The sequence below is a fragment of the Vidua chalybeata genome, chromosome 3 (assembly GCF_026979565.1).
Source record: "Vidua chalybeata isolate OUT-0048 chromosome 3, bVidCha1 merged haplotype, whole genome shotgun sequence".
Lineage (NCBI taxonomy): Eukaryota > Metazoa > Chordata > Aves > Passeriformes > Viduidae > Vidua > Vidua chalybeata.
This window is the reverse complement of record NC_071532.1, coordinates 26,215,961-26,233,965: the sequence shown is the minus strand read 5'-3', so window position 1 is coordinate 26,233,965 and position 18,005 is coordinate 26,215,961. Positions and strand designations below refer to the sequence as shown.

At 39.3% G+C, this 18,005-nt stretch overlaps 1 protein-coding gene across 1 annotated transcript in view; it reads right to left on the bottom strand.

The window, feature by feature from the left end:
• Positions 1–4,490: 4,490 nt before the first annotated feature.
• LPGAT1 (lysophosphatidylglycerol acyltransferase 1) overlaps positions 4,491–18,005 on the bottom strand; it is a 62,387-nt gene continuing 48,872 nt past the window's right edge. The window contains exons 8-9 of the mRNA XM_053938604.1: positions 14,036–14,142; positions 4,491–10,459 (exon numbers count right to left, since the gene is read on the bottom strand). Coding sequence (XP_053794579.1) covers positions 10,308–10,459; positions 14,036–14,142 — 259 coding nt within the window. The 3' untranslated portion in view covers positions 4,491–10,307. The remainder of the gene's footprint in view (positions 10,460–14,035; positions 14,143–18,005) is intronic.

The window sequence follows — 18,005 nt, the reverse complement described above, 5'->3', positions numbered from 1 at the left end:
TGGCCTGTCTTACTATGCAGCTTATTCCTGATTCATCTTCTAAGCTTACAAAATACCAGATAAAAATAGATTATTGTTCTATCTAAATTCCCATAATCCTTGTGCTCATTAAAAATAAAGTCATGTAACTGTTCTTAGTCAGTAATTAGTACAACTGGCACTTCTGACCTTGTGATTTCTACCCTTAATACACCCAGGTTGGCTGTGCTGCCTGCATTAACATACTCAGGATATATAATACCTCCTTACACAACAAAGTGCTGCAGAGAGAAATGCAAACCAGAAAATAAAGGTCAGGAGCCTGTATGGAGTTTCTCCACATCCTTATCCTTTGGCTTCATTGAATATTTTGTATGTAATTCCATATAACAAATTAGAAATTCACAAATAAAAATTAGGGGCCAACTTTTCATAGATCCTTTAAGAGACAGGGTAGCTCTCCGAAGTGCTCTTGATCAGTGGCTCTGGTTCAGGTTGGCAATTTGTTGGTTTCTGTAACAGCTCCTAGGATCTCAAAAATTTTGGGGAGACACCAGCACAAGCTTATTAAACTTGATCTCATTTGACTGGGTTTTTTTGTTTTTAAAAGAAAGACAGATTTATATGAAGGAAGCAACTTCCCTGTTCTCACTTCACCTTAGGGAACAGTTTTATCTTTTTAGTCTTCACTATGCAATAAAATTAAATGTGGGTATTTTTGTGTAGGAAATTAAAAACTGTTGGCAGCAAATTTTTGTTCTGTAGCTGCTGACTTATGTATTATTTGATTTATATGTGACACTGGAGTCAGGAAATTACTAATCCATTAATCAATCTAATCCTCTCACCATCAAGCTGTATGAATAAGTATTTAAATAAATTATACTGATAGGACAATCAATTCTCTGAATGTTTGATAAAAAGCAGAAGGAACTTAACTATGCAGGTGATGGATCTACCACAATGAGAACAGGAATTTAAATAGTTCAGAGAAATATCATGGCAGACTGACAGAGGATATAAAAGCAGGAAAGGTAGAGGGAAAAAGCTACATCAGGGTTTGGGTTTTTTTTTTTTTTTTTAATCTCTCATAACACAAGAGGAAAGGAAGAACCAATGCAAACCCAGAAGATTTATAATTAATGAAACTTTTTCTGAAAAAAGTGGACTTCTGACAGAGTTTCCAAGTGGCCTGCAGGACTCATTAACCTTCCCAAACTCAAAAATCATCCGGTCAACAAAATAAAACCAAAAACTAAACCAACAATCCTTGACAGTAAGAAGGTAAACTGAAAGTAAAACAAAGCAGGGATATAAATTTCAGTGGGCCAGGACATAAGCCAACTTCTAGTGGTAGGATTAGGAAGAAAATTCCTATATATAGCAAGGTTATTTGATGCTTATCCACTCCAGGGATCCTTTCAATTTTCTCTGGGGCACTTGTCCTGGCTATTCTGGGTGTGAGGATAATGGCTCAGACATATCTGGGGCCTGATTCTCTGCTGCTCTGTATGCATTTGTGCTTATATAAGAAAGGAAGACATTTTAATAGTTACTCCAGAGATGCAAATGATTAATGTGAAAAATTAGCATTGTATTTATTGCTATTTCTTGCAGAATTGGGGTTTGTCAGCCTGGAGCAGAAAACATAAATGTTGCATTGAGAAGTTAAAAGCATAAAAAAAGAATTTGCCATCTAGCTGCTAATAGAATTCTAAGTTTCACACAAGTTTGGGCCAAAGCCCATGAATTATTTAGTCTTGTTACCTGCATAATGTAGGTCACAACCTCCCTCTGTAATTAGTCTAAACAGTACCTACTTCTGTTTCAGCTCTGTAATGAAACATTTAAGGCAACAGTTCTGATTTCAGGACTTGAGGGATGGAGAACTGAAAACATGCCCAAGCCAGGGCTTTCCCTCCATTTCTCATCCTGAGCTCAGCTCATTATATTCTGCATGGAACTGCTGCCTCTTCGGCCTTTTTTTTTTCCAGCCTGGAGTCCATGACTGACAGCACCTGCTGAGTACTTGTACATAGCAAAGTGGCATTTTACTTAACCCTTGGATAAGCTAAGCAGACAAGACTTCTTTCTTTCTCTTAAGATTTTCCAGATTAACTTTGTAGCTTTATTTGTCTCTGCCTGGGATCTTTTAGGGGTTGTGTTGGTACAGCTTCACTTTGTGTGTGTAAGGCTTATTCAATGATTAATGCTAAAAATCAATCCTGACCTAGATCCTTCTCTCAGCACAACAGAGAGACATGGGTGAAGGCCTCACAGGAGCAAGTGTTAGAGGCAACCTTTGGTGACTGTTCTCACCTACAGGTACTTCTGTCCACTTAGCAAATCCTTAGCTGCTTGTTCTGAACTTTAGGGATCAGCTGTGGTACAAACATGGAACATCAAACTGCATCTTGTATTTCCCTAGGGGAATGGCTGGAGTAAGAAAACCCATCAGTTACTGCCTTAAGTGACAGTGGAATCAACACTTAATATTGGAGTAAACAGAAGTGGGAGAAAAAAATTTTGACAGAAATGAATTCAGTGCTACCTAAGCAACATTGCTTCAGCAAATATTACTGCAGGCCTGTGGGCAATTAACAGAGCTTAGTTTTAAGACTCTACTAAATATTAAATATTATTCACATCTGTTTTGGTCATCAGTTTTGGATAAGGAATTTCCTGGAAAAGCAACCCCACCCACCTTATAGGATACAAGGTTCAGCTCTGAAGGCTCTTAAAATTGCTTGTCGGGCAAGGTCCTGTAAATTATTTGGCCATGGTGTAACAGAGCAGAGCACTGCACATAAAATGTTCCACTGGTTTTGCCAGCTGCAAGAGAGTATTTAGTCAGAGCAGTGGCAAAAAACCAAACCAAACCAAACCAAACCAAACCAAACCAAACCAAGCCATCAGTTCTGTTCTAACAGATTCTAAGATTGGCATTTTCAGTGCAGGAAAATTACTGTCTCATCCAGCAAAGGGAGTTTTTTCTCATCTCTTTTTGTCAGGCATCTTTCAGGAAGTGCAGGACAGCCGCTATCTAACAGCTCTGGGTTTCTCCCCTTCAAATCCTTGCTGATCAGGAAGACCCAGTGTGTCTGCCTAAGAGAAATGCAGAGAGAAGGGAACACAAGAACAGTATCAGAAACATCTTCAGTGTTGCCAAAAGCACAGGAGCAGAAAACCCAACAGCTTTACTTTGGGGGAAAACACTGCCAGGCTCTTCCCTTCTGTCTTGTCTTACCACTTTGAGTCAATATTCAATATATGGTCTCACTAACATTGCAGAGGGAAATCTTACTACCCTCTGCTCCTACTTGATCTATCTGCTCAAAGGGTCAAATCTCCCCTTTTATTTACTTCTATGTATTTACAGCAGAAATGCCAATGCAGCCCTCAGATGCCAGAATTTCTCAACTCTTTTGTTTTCTGGTTAATTTCTCTTCCTACAAGATATTTACTCCTAGTGGCTAGATGACCTTCCTTCTGCTCAGCATCAAACATACACTGCACTAAGAGACTCGGACCATTCAGCAACTTGTTCTCATTAATAACAAATCAGTAATAAAAAAATTGTGGTTTCATATAATTTATGAAGATACTGTACACATTTGAACAGATCTGCAGAATTATACTAGCCAACTGCAAATTAAAAATTTTCCTCTTCAAAAGTAATTCAGTATAAACTGACCTTTTAGTTTTTCTCCTTCAGGTTCTCAAGTGAGATTATAAAACACAAACTGTATTGTGGCATATAATAATGGGCCATATTTGCCATCTGATTTAGTCTTGTAGTTTTACTGAGCAAGACCAGTGTTGCTTTTTCCCAAAGCCACACAGAAGAGCTCTACTGAGGTTACCTTATTATTTACTCTTTGTATAGACCCAGAGTTTGATCTCATTGATCCCTTTCACAGCATCCACTTTTTTGGAACTTTGTTTCCCAAGGTAAACTTACAAATCTGCATGACACCATGCAGTGAGCTCCTTGCCACTTTTAATCCAGGACCTATGTGTTCTTACCAGCCTTTAACACTTAAACAATAAAACCATTTACAACAAACTCGATTTATTTTTTAGCAAAAACATTAGCAGCCTTTATTCAGCTGCACCAGATTCCAGCACTAGCTGCTCTGAAATTCCTGATGTACCACTTCTCCAAGCCCATGGAGAAGTCTTAGTCAAACCTGGTACAAAACCAGAACGACATCAGAAAGGACAACTGACCCAAGAGACTTCTTCCTTATTCCACAGAGAGCCCAAGGACATATGGGAAGTTCAAGTTAAACAGATTCTAGCTATAGAAAGGTATTGACCAGAAAACCTCCTTTTTTCTCCCCCAGGAGATACCTTTTCTTTGCCTTTGAGATCAAAGTAACTGCAGCATGTGACACCTGACCACCTCAGGTACCTGGTTTCTTACCTGTAGCCTTTCATTATTTTTCACAGGATGATTTTTTGTTAAATCAAGACTATTTTTTTTTTTTGTAAACCAGACTAAGCACACATGACATTCACACACCTTTTTTATTTGCTGTTTCAGTTGAAATTACTGGTCTTTAAAAATGAACAGCATCCTTTCAAAAAAGCTGGCAGTTATGAGAACAGCAAAAATTGCAATAGAGTCCTGAGAGATAAAAATTTATTTATCTGATCAGCATGTCATGATATGGTCACAACTCATACAGTTGACATTCTTATAGCCAAGAGGGATGTTTTTTCTTTTTAAAAATACATTTTTCTTTCCAGCAGGAAGGATTTTTTAGAAACAAACATTTCATACTAGGCAGGAATTAAAAACAATGGCTTTTTCAGTATGACAACACGGCTGGTTAGCACTGGATACCCCACCAGTGTCTTAATATTCAGATTTCAAGTTTTCCCTCCCGCTGCCTGATTTCCCCCACCCCTCACAGAAAAACACCACACAGAAAAACAAGACAAAACCCAGATGGGAAACAAAGAGGTAGACATCACTACACCTATGGCGCTGTTTTGGAAATTGTGCGAGGTGTCTCACGATGCTTCAAGGAGTTCCTTTTCCCTTCGTTAGACATTGCAGAACTGGGCCCCAGCAGTGAACTCAAGAGGTGACAGGAGCCAAGAGGTGCCAGGGCTGCAGAACAGGTGGGGCTGTCCCACCTGGACTGCCCAGCTGGAGTTGCTTAGAAACAGATCCCTCTTTGAAACTTTGTGGATCTCACAATGACAACAGCCTTTCTCCCAAGGCTGAGTCACATCCTTCTAGGAGGCAAACCAGGGTCAAGGGGGCTCAGGTTCTGCTCTCGGCACACCCTCAGCCCTCAGACACTTAAAGAAAACTCATTGCTACAGTGACTTGCAGAGAACTCCACAGCCTGGGCATTGGCACAGCTTCTAGCAGGTGCTGCAGCGAGGGAGGGCTGCAGAAGCTGCTGTCCCCTCACTCCTACTGCTCCACTCCTCTTGCCACTTCTGGCACGGAAACATTTGTCTCTGTGTCCTTCCTAATAAACAATGTTCTCTATCAGAAATTTACACTGCAGTTGTACAGTGAACCAAAGCATTATTTTACTATTTTTTGTGTTTATGGTAAACACAGTAAAGGTTGTGTATCCATTAGTTATAAGCACAATAAATACAACCATCAAAGAAAATCTTCTCATCTATTAAGGATGATAAACATATGAAATAATCTTGAAAAAAAAATACCAACTCTATTTTTGCCACAGCAAAAAAAAAAAAAAAAAAAAAACCCAAACCAAACCAAGCAAACAAAAAAAACCACCCACCAAAACCAAACCAGCCCAGGGAAAAGAAAGAGAAATGCTGCTTCTGGTATCTGTCTACATTTCTTAAAGACACTTTGGCTGCTGGAAAGATTTTATTAAAAAAAAATTAATTAAATTAATTCAGCAAAATAATTCCAAATATCACCAGCCCTTCACAAAACTACTGACAGTCACTCGAGGCTTTCACATCCATTTTAGCACACAAAACAAAAATGCAGGTAATAGAGAAGGGAAAGGGAAAACTGGAGGTGAAGATAACTGCTATATAAAAAAAAAAAACTGTTCATCATACAATATGAACATCATGGTGGAATAATTTTAAGTAACTAACTCATTTTAATAGGACAGTTTTTCAGTGAATAATTGCTTCATTATCTCATGATAAAATAAAAATTCTAACTTTAGTATGCATAAAATCCTTCCAATGACGACTTCTGTCACAGCCAGGCAGTCTACAGCTCTTACAGAAAAAGTAGAGCTGCTCAGAAGCATTTCCAATGTATGCAGGCATTTTAAACCAGAGTATGGTTTCCATTTTGCTCTTCCCATTGTTGCTTTGTATTTTTTAAAAGAAGTGTAAAAACTATAAAATATGCAATTTTGCAAAATAACCCTTTATTTCATATGGCTCCATTATTTCCAAAAAATACAGAACCCCAGATGTATAATTATTTTGTGTGATTGTATCAGATCATCACAAAATCTTCAGCTGACTGTCAAGAGAATGCATCCAACCCTGGGCTTGTGATTTGGAAATCCCAGTTTTAGGTACCTTTGGTCCCAAAATTTATGTCAAGGCAAAGCGGAGCAGTTGAATCCTGTCACACACAGTGATCGGTATCTGTTATTATCTTGTACAAACAGGTGAGAAAAGTTAACAGCACTTTATGGCAGTGTCACACAAAGAAAAGTTGTATCATCTGCAAACCAAGTGAACAAGGAACAGTACCACAGTGATCACTTTATTTTTACTGCAAGAAGATGCACCTTATTTGTGATGCTGGGGGAGGAGGGAGAGGGAAGCTTTTAAATTTTCCAGGAAATCAAGATAAAGTGAAATTTCACTTTTCAACATCTAGTGACAACAACTTTAAAAAAAAAGGGAGGAAAAAAAAAAGAAGAAAAGACACCACTGTTGCAAAATTCAACAGAATCACACGTGGAACCCAAGTGACACTGAAATGATGGTGCACTCACTCCAGGGCACTGAAGAAACTGCTTGGTATGGATGGACAGGTGCTCTTCACATCATGGGATTCACAAAGCAGCAAAGCTAAACTGTGAGGACTGACACAACTTCAACTGTAACAACTTCTTTATGAACAATTAAACAAAGAAACATGGAGATGTTTTGTGGGCAACCCTGGCAGAGAACCATTTTTATTCTTATTATTTGCAGTGCACTCAAATTGCTCTGTTCTCACTTCTGTGTGCAACAGCTTTCAGTTAGATTTTTTCTGTGAATGTTTCATTTTTGGTAATTTTCCACATTTTTCCATTATTTTTTCCCCTAATATTAAATTCAATGTGATATTAATTTGTGATCAATTGTATGGTTCATTCATGTTTCTATCAAAACACATTTTGAACTCTCCAGAGGAGGCAACCCATGGATGGTGCAGCAAAATGCCCATTACATCCAGAACTGCAGCCAACTGCCAGAAGGTAGAACCGAACTGCAGCCGACAGGAATTCATGTTTTACAGACGTGCCTGCTAAGCTCCAGACAGTCTGGACCAGCACGGTATTTTTAGCACTGAATATCCTACATATTGTATCCATTTTACATTTTTCCCTTCATAGCAAAACTTCTTTTATCTGATTTATCTTCTTTCATGAAGCAGCATCCAGGATCATGCTGGGAGGGTCCTTTGGTGTTGCTTTCCAACAGTTTCATTGCGGTGTCACCCACAGCAACTTGGCCGTACGGAGCTGCGGTGTCAGGTGCTCTTCACATTTCCCAGTGCAGGCAGGAGAAAAGCCTGGGACATGACACTATTTCCACACCCTACTAAAACAACAACCAGTGCTTGGAAACAAACATCTTGTAAGAGTAAGAACTACAGAGGAACAAAGTGAAAATGAACAGGACCAGATCAATCAAACGTTTGTCTGAAACATTACTGCGCAGTGCTAATTTCTTGAGGCAGCACATGAACACTTGCTATTGACTGCAACCCACTGGGAAAATAAAAATACTGCATTTGACAAATAAGATGCTCTTACATGGAGTTCACAGGGTCTATTAGGAACAATCTCCTGATGCGAGTAACTGCTGTGCATTCTGCTTATATAAACTTCCCTTTTTGGATCAGTCCAGTCTGTCCTAGCTCAAAATAAAATGAGCTGCACTCTGGGCATCTCTGTGGTTCTGATCAAACTACATGGTGAGGACAGCAAGTGAGTAGCTTGCCACCTGCCTTTTGGAGTTACAAGAGTCAGTCCCATGGGCAGCAGAAATAACCACTTACACATAACAGCGCTGGGCTGCCCCAACAGCCCCCTGTCAAACAGTAGGTTAAATACATTCATTCCATCAGCTGAACTTTAGTAAGAGAAACATGAAACAACAAATACTCCACAGACTCCCTCCCTATCATGGCATACCCACCTCTTTTTAATGGTTACACCAGAATTCAGGTGCAGAGATGGTATATAAACAGCATCTTGCCTCAAACATGAAGCAATTGGCAACTACTGTACTTTGCCTCCAGCCTCCTGTGGAGTCAGGGAGGGAACACACACTTCAGGGGACCTTACTGTGGTGTCCTTTTGCATCCATCCCCCACTGAGCAACCACTGCTGCATGGGAAGGGGCAGGGATGGCATATTTGACAAATTATTTTTCCACAAAGCCAAGGAAACTGGCACTGCCTCGTTTTTTGGTATGCTCTTTGCCCCCTCCCACAGAAAGGGAACACTGGCAAGGTTTTGTATTCTGCACATCACCTCCTGTGATTCATGTAGCAGCAGAGGGAGACAGAAGGGGAATCAATATTGCTAGCTCCGAGCCAAAACTACTGAGGGCTTACTTTGTTCTCAACAAAATTACTCTGTAGAAGGCAGTATGCCAACATCTGAAGTTCTGGCTACCCTGCCTGTATTTAGAGAGATTAGTTTTATTTTAGGAACCGTTCTCGCAAATCTGTGCATAATCACATAAACACAATGCCAACCAGACTTGCCAGAAGTAAGGCTGTACATCACAGACATCCTTTCAAAAGGATCCTGCACTACACATCTCAAAGTGTCTTCTGTTCCAATCTGCCCTTCAGTTCAACCCATCCTTATTCCAGTAAGACTTTAGCAGTAAGATTTTAGTGGTGAGCTAATTAATACTGCCCTCCATGTAGTTATTCAGAATATTTACCATACTTATTTTTTCAGTAGTATCTTCCTACAGATTTATGATAGCAATTATACCTATTTTTTCTTTTTACGAAACTAGTTTTTCTTCTATTACTCCTTAGCAAAACATTAAGATGGTTGGCATTTAATTATTTAAACTCTCCCACAAGTATATTTAGCACTGTTGCAACTAGCGGGGAGAAAAAGGCCTCTATAAACCACTCCAAGGTCACCTTGGATGGACTGCAGTATACAAAATACAAAGGTGGCTAAAAATCACCAGCAGCACCAGCAGACCTTCAGAAACAGCTAGAATTGCTCTGCCTTCCAATGTGTGACAAACAAAGCTTCCCTCTGTTCCCTAGGTTTTATGTCTTTCCTTCACTGATTTTTCACCTTTGAAAGTGCATTTTCAAAACTGATGATGAGGGTTTAGCTGCATTCTGAACAAAAAGGGAATTTAACCAAGTGACTTTGTATTTTCCAAGTTTCCCTATAACACAAGACACTGGTAGCACATGGAACTTGGAGAGCTGATGGCAAGACCACAGCAGGGATGGGCTGATTCATCCCATGTGGACAGCTTTTAATCACACTGTGATGCTGCAATGCTTGTTTGAGGACCAGTGCCTCAGAGGACAGACCTGACACCCGATCTTATTTGGGTGTTGGGTTCAGATCAATGTGTCTGCTACAACAACTGCTGACTGCGTAGCCACAAAGACACCTCCACCAGCTCTGTTGAGGATCTCTGACTCCAGCACAATGAGCTGCAATAAAGTACACGTTGTGCAAATGAGGAATCTCTACCACACCAATGCTGTACACACTACTGAAGAGACAAGTTGCTGAATTTTCTGAGCTCTAACTACAATGCCAAGAAATACTTGTGGTGACAAAGCTTTCTTGTCACAGACATTCTTCTACGGTGGTTGTACAATTGCACCTTTTGTCCAAATGCTGAATTTGCTTAAGTGTGGGTGAGAGTATACATTTTTAAAAATACAGACAATTCTTAAAATAATACATCATCAGGTCACTATGTACTGATCTTCACTTTTAGTGGAGTTTAAAATTCCCCCAAAGAGAGGTAAAAGTCCATCCAGTATTTTCCTTTACTCTTGAATATTCACATTTGCACATACACCATGATACTCATTTGCAAGAGCCTGGATTCCCATTGTGTCCTCAGGTCCCATTCCACTTCTAAAATAGGCAATGGTACAAATACTGAAAGAGGCAGTACCACATCCCTCCTGACAAAAATGCAAATGATTGTATGGCAACCAGCCACAGGTTACTGAGGGTCATCTCCCGAGAAATCGCTTTTGTCTGACCCTGGGGTGGTGGAAAAGCTCCTGCAAGAGAAAAGAAAACACATTTAATGCTTTGCACAGGGATGACAGCCTTAATGCAGCACTTTATTGCTGCTTTACTGCTTGCCCCAGCAATGGTGCCCACACACAATTAATTGGGTACTGCTCTATGCTCTTATGCTGTCAAATTTTATGAAAGATTCTCTAGAAGCCTTCAAAAGAAAATAAAAAACCCCAAACCAAAACATAACTCCTTAATTAATAAGAACAAATTTGATTTTCTCATAAACTTAAAGCATAAACCTGAAAGCATCCCTTAGAAGCTGCTATCACTGTACTCAACCTTTGCAAAGAGATCCAACTGTCAACTAAGCTGTGTTATTTTTGAAGTTTTTTTAGTATCTCCATGATCAAATGGAATGGATTCCATATTAAACTCTACAGCTGTTTGGTATACTGTTACTGTATACTGTGAAGATGCAACACACATACGTTCTTGAGGTTCCTCTTGAAAATGTAAATACACATACAACACCCTTTCTTTAAAGAAGTTTCCACATATTGTTTGAACACTCAGTCATACTGACTAAGGAAACATTATAATTTGCCACAGAATTTTCCAGAAATTCTTTACTGAAATTCTTGCTTAGATGGGAAAGGCTGGAAGAGATTAATCTGACAATAAAATTTGGTTTTTCCATACTTTGACATTTTCTGACTTGCAACCCTAAATTAAAAGTGCCTGAATACATCAGAGCTTTATGACTGTAAGCAAACTATTTGCATATATTTACATCAGCATATTAAATCATCTCTGTTACAACTGTACTGAGATGCACAAGGACTTGATGACACAAAGCACTTTTATTGCTGTTAATCCTGAACAGGGCATATAAAACTCTGAATATACCAGAGATGATGATGTACTTGCTGCAGCATTATGGAGTCTCAGCTTCTCTCAGAAGAAAATGAAATTAATGATTCAAAGAGTAAAGATGCAGCAATGTCAATTTTTAATCTTAGGAACCTCACAATTTGGGCAATTAGATACATCAGCAGCTTATCTCTGTGCTTCACATTTGCAATCACTGGAGGAACTGCAATCAAGCATTTGAGACAAAGCTTTTCTTCCTGCATGAATGCTCTTAATTAAAAAAAAAAAAAAACAAGAAAAAAAAAAAAACCAAAACAAAACCCAAAACAAACAAACAAACAAAAAAACCCCCAAAAAACAAACAAACCCCCCCCCCCCAAAAAAAAACCACCAAAAAAACCCCAAAAAACCCAAAAAAAAAAAAACCAAGAGCCTAAAAACACCCTTGATGAGCCCCATCCACCTCTCCCTGATAGGTATTTCATTCTTGGGCAGATCTGCCACATCATTATTCCCCAGTAACTCACAGATAAGCTTCTATCTCTCCACTCTAGGCTAGATTTGTTCTTCCATGGCCCATTTGTTTTTCTGTACTAACACTGACCCCTGGTTTAAATACCTTTTCTTTTTCCCTGGTAGGTACAGAGAACTGTCTCCTCCCCCCTCTCCTTCCAAAGCCAGCTTTGACCCTTCCCTTTCCCAGCTGAGACAAGCCAAGTACTTTTAGTTGTCCTTCACAGAAACGAGTCCACCTTCCCTTAATCTCAGCTCTGATTATCTGTCTCTCTTGTCAGTACAATTTGTATTCCTTGACAGGGATAATGGACTGTCTGCAGGATTTCCAGATGAGGTTTCCAATCTGGTACAACAAAGAGTGTTTCCATAGCATTAGGGATGCCATTCCTTACATTTTTCATCACCTCACACCACTTGGCTTCTGAGCACAGGGAATGAGGAGCACAATGACTTCAGTACAACATCACACTTTTCCAGTTGCTCCTAGTTTATGGCTGGGTTTTTTTCCTTAATTGGTCCCCAAGTGTTTTTGTCCTGCTAAATGTAATCTCACTTGTGTTACTGTGGGCTTCAAGGTTATCTTGTTGGAAGAGTTCAGAAAAATCAAGAACTTGCCAATACAAGTTTTCCACTAACTGCCTAAAACAGGAGTCTGTTACCTACAGCTATTAACTTGAAATGGTTTTAATTTTATAAATGAAATGTGTAAAATGTAAAACATTACACGATAGTTTCATGTCAAATTTTAGGCATACTTTTCTTTTGGTTTGATTTCCAGAGGTCTAATATTACAGGTTTTCCCCAGGTGATTTAAGTGCTTGATGCTTAAGAATGCAGCAAAATGGAGAAAGGTGCTCTGGGCTTTGTTTCTTTCTCTTCCCAAATAAAAATATGCCAAGAAATGTATTCTTGGCTTAGTCAATGCACACTTTTAAAAGTTTCATGGAGCATTAAATGTTACTCCAGCTTTATGAAGTAAGCTTTATTAAGAGAGAGAAGTTCCTAAGCAGTGTGTATTGTAAAATAATATAAATGATGATAATGATAACAATAATAATGATTAATAATAACAGAAACAGCACTAAGTCTTAAAACCACGCCCTCTTGTGACCATGTGCCAGGTACAAAGCTGGCTCTTGAGCAGCCTCAGGGATTCCCGTCACAGTCAACCATAGGACTTTTCCAAGGGGTTTCCAAAAACTGTAGCAGCACTTTTTCAGCAGGCCAACTAAAGCAATGCAAACAAGTTCTCAAAAAGTATAAATGGCAGTAACTTTAAATTATACTAATTTATGCCTAATAAGGTCCTATGTCACAGCATTTACATTAAAAACATGTCTTTATTAATTCATACTGATTGCACTGGCAAATTATTACCAATTATGCTATTTTGGAAGTGCATTTTAATGAATAAATCTGATTATATTAATTATACTCTCAGAAATTCTGGACTAGTTAGATTTTCTGGGTATGACTTATTTCAATAGCATAAAATAATGTCACAAAACCAAGAATTCTTTACAATCTATTTGCTACACTTATATTTTAAAAGATATTCACAAAGTTATTTGTCTAATAAAGTCCAATATATGCATTTGGATGTGATTTATACAGCAGAGTTTGAACTGTGGCTGAGTGACAGCAACATTTCATAAAACAAAATACAACTCTGGGTTGTTAAAGTATTCTATTAACCTCTTTAAGCACTTGGATTGATAAATTAAGTACTCAAAACTAAATTAAAGCAGGCTTTGCAATAAATCATCTCACAGAAGAAGCATCTTCATTTAACACAGTCACCCAGGAATACTAAACTCAGCTGATTTGAGACACTGAACACTTCACCATCAACAACTATGATGCACAGGGCTGCAGATCATAGCCCCAGAGAATGTGTGCTATGTAATTCTCACAGGTCCTTCCAATCATACTTTCAATCATGGATCTTTGCCATGAAATCCCATAGCAGCATGTTTCACAGCTGAACTGTGTGTTACTTTTTTGACAGCTTCCAAACGCTACCCTACTTCTAATGTTGCCCAGGTAATTTACCTTTCCTAGATAATTCTTTAATCATACATTTTGCCAAATAAAAAGCAGGAATAATAGCAATAATTGCATCTCCTGTACGCATGTGAGGGATGCTTACACCTTCTTAAACCATTTTGGGATCCTTATAAGGAAAGTCATTAGCAAAACACAGTTCTCTTTACTAGGTATCATCCTACCTGTTTCGTAGAAATGTGTCAAGAGGTCCTCCTTTTCAATGAATCGTTGATACAGCCAGTTTGTGAGAGCTTCAGGCTCTGCAGGTACATCTTTCACTGGAAAAATCCTATCAACGAAACAAACACAAATTAAGCCTAGCAAATGTATTCTGCATGTGGAGAACAAAACTCTTCTGCCTCAGCCCACCACAAAACAGAGAGAACAAGACTTTTGTATAAATATAACTGCATGATTTGCACTCTCTCCAACTCAAAGATCACAGAGGCATTAAGGATACAAGAGTGGGAAACTCCAGGCTGCCATCCAGAACCACACAGAAGACACTGGCATCAGCCTCCACCAAATGCTGCATGGCAGCTTTTGATAAAAACTACTAAGGAACTGGTTTGTTCTTTTTTTAATAGAATACCACCACACTATATTACTATCCCCTAAAAAGAATGCAAACTGAGTGGAATGAAAGAAATCAAAAAATGAGAAAGTTCATTCACAGCTTCGAAGAAACAATTCAGCAGGCAGAAGCCACATAATGACATCACTAAGCACTAACAGCTCTTCCACATCCCAGAAAACAAGCCCTCTGTGCCTTTCTAAGGATGCTGGCAGCTTTGTCTGAAATTTCCAAGGCACATTTTACACTGAAAACTGACCCTGTACTCAGATATTGCTGCTCTGTTTTAAAAACACCAATGGGAGAATTGCTAGTGTTTTGGTATTTCTATGCTGAATATTAGGTGACTTAGAAAAACAGACACCCAAAGCAGAATTCACCGTGGTACACACACCCTGAAACTCCCAAATAACCCACCATACCTCACTGGATTATTTTCAAAATAGAATTTCCCATCTTACAGGAACTGTGAAACCTCCTCAGCAGACCTTCAGTGCCTTTTGATATATACAAGAACTTAAACGTCCACTGTGTTGTACTGGCAGGCCAATGCGGAAGAGATTTGTGTATCAGGCTAACCTGAAAAATTCACACTCTGAAATGCCAGGCCTTTACTGTAGGTTTCTCTTTCCAGGTGAGCTTCTACTTAGCCTCTCATTTACACCATGCTTCTATTTTCATTAGTGAATTTTCATTTCATTTTCAACACAGTCTTTGTTAACTGATCATACTGCAAAGAATTGGAAGTAACACCTCAATCATCTGGGAAGTCTCTGAACAGATATGGCAATGTCAGAATAAGAAAATAAGGCACTTCTGAAGAATGCTTTTGTTGCTGCTACAGTTTTCAATATCTCTGCCAGCTTTGTTCATTTGTCATTTGTCCTTCCTCCTTTCAGTCTGATGCATGGAAAAATAAGTTGGAAGTGGGGGAATCAAGCAGCAAAGCATTGCTCTAAGGAGTGAATTACAAATCACAGTGCTTTGGCATACAGGGACAATTTCAATACAAGGAGATGAACAACTTTATTTACACACTATGGTATCAACATGAACTCGGCTATCTCTGTAGCCTTTGGAGTAACTCTACCTACGTCCTCCTCACACTGTGGAGCTCTCTATGCTCCAGTAAAGCCAGTCTTGGTAACCAGAAATTAGCCAATGTTATCTCAGATAAAACAGAGTTTGAAGGAAAAGTCTTTGGCCAAAGACAAATGTTATGAAATGGTGCTTCAGTAATCAGCTCAAGTTTTCAGACTGCATATTAGGAACAAAGACAAACAATAAAGGACTATTTTATCTTAGAGCCCAGATGCTGTACAGCAGGTTAAAATTAAACCACATAGCAGCAAGTAAAAAACACACCCACAGAGCAAGGACCATTCTGTTGAGGGTAGAACACTAAGAAAGACTTACTCTGTGTCCCCAAACACAACTGGGCTGCCAAGCACTATTTTTACTCTCTTGTGCTGATCTGCTGTGAAGAGATAAAAGGCTCAGCAACTGAATATTGTGTTTCACAGAGTATTTTTGAAGGACAGATGCTTGCTTACACAGGTTTTAAGAGGGTTCACAATTAAGAGAATGCATGTTGCCTCAAGACAGAAGTGTATGGTTACCTGGCTTCACATGCAGTCTCCATTGTAGACTGTAAGATATTCTTCACCTCTGCCTTCACTTCTCCCTGACCTAATGCATAACAACTCTCTTTTGCCAAGAACATACCTCCTAATCCAGAAACATCACAGGATCGTGCAAGACACCTGTTAAAAACTATTTTTGAGCTGGCACTTTAATGGAGCAGTGAAGTAGCACAGGTGATACCAGCACTGTGAGAGACTAATGGAACCACTGCACACCACTTCGCTGCTTGAATGCATCCAGGCTCTTGTGTAGATCAATAATGCTGTCAGAATGCTTGAATCTCTGGAGATAAACTCTGCTGCTTTGAAGTCTGAGAAGCAGCCACTGCTACACCCAGATTGAGCAAATATTAACAGACTGAAAAACAACTGGTTTTCCAGTAATGCTACACTGGCTGCCACAACTCAGCAATGCTAAGTGCTAGTGTATTTAGAAGCCTTTTCAAATGTATTTTTAGATTATCCAGAGATATTTTTACCAGCAGAACATTCTTACTAATGACTGATCTAAATTAGAGATTAAATATTAAAAAAAAAAAATCCTCAAACTCTGGAAAGAAGCCCTTTCTGTACTTGATAAGGCAAAGCTAAACCCCCCTATATTTAAATTAAACATACTGATAATGCCATGGTTCTCTGCCCATCAGATGGCTCAGATGGCATCTGTGTTTTACAAGAACACTCTCTTGAAGGAGACTGGGTTCAGGAAGGTGAGTGAGCAAGTCTACTGTTACAAAACTCCCCACACAGGCGATCCAAAACAACAGCAAAAGCTATTGCTCTGATGGGGGCAGAGTCATCCCCAACCACTGGATGCTGGCATCTGCCAGGTCCAGTGTTAAAAGATGCAGAAAATAGTTCCTTATTTTCAGTGAGATATAAAACCCATGTGGTCAGGCCTGAGCATCACCTTGGCTCTACCCCATCTTTGGGTATGCAGGATCAGGAATGCCATTAGAGGCAAACAGTGTGCTCATCTCCTCATAATAAAATATCACACAGAACTGCCAAGGCAAGGAAGAAGGTCAGCTTGTAACATCTGAGGCTCCTGACGTCTCTGGGGCACTTGGACCTTTCTAGCTTTTGGACAAAACTAACCTCACATTGCATTAAAATAAGAGCATCTTTGTTCCTGGTGTGGCACATGAGGAATTTAATAGGAGTGGATAAGAACTTGACCAGAAAATTCCAGCAGAATGGAAATACCTTTTTTGCTTCTCATCACAGGAACAGCTGATTTTCTGTCCCCAGGAGAAGTGGGGAAGGGGCTAAAAGCAGTGGCAGCACACACTGCACCCTGGGAAGTGAAAAGTGGTGGTGGAAATAAAGACACATTTCAATGGGAATCTGGGAAGAATCCTTCTCCAGTAATGAAGCATTACCCTCCAGCTGGAGCTGCCTACTGGCAGCTGCGAGGTGGCAGCAGCTGCAGGGACACTCCAGGTACCTGACTGAGAAATGGCACTTCTTCTACTGCTACACAGATTTGTGTCCATGTCCCAAAGCAGATTATATTAGAATAAATGACAGTCCAGGAGAAAAGAAAGTATTTTAAAAAACAGGAGATGTAATGCCAAAGACATGCTGGCCTATGTGAGAATTGTGGAGAATTAGCTGATAGGCTGCTGCTCAGAAGACACCAAAGGATTTTCAGAAATATGGCATATTTAGAAACATTTATCTCTTTTAAGTTGTTCTTTCTGGAGAAGCAACCTCTGGTTATATTTAAATTCTGAAATTCATGGCTACCACTTTAAATACTAGCTGCCTTTTATCACCTGTCCTACCCTGAAGTCCTGTATTACTTGCTACTCCATATAAGTCATGATATTATTTGCTGCTTCAATGGTTCTAAATAAATCCAGGACAGTGAAGGCTGTTGGTAGATGTCAGGCATGACCAAAAATAAGTTACTTGCGTAAAAAAGTGCATTAA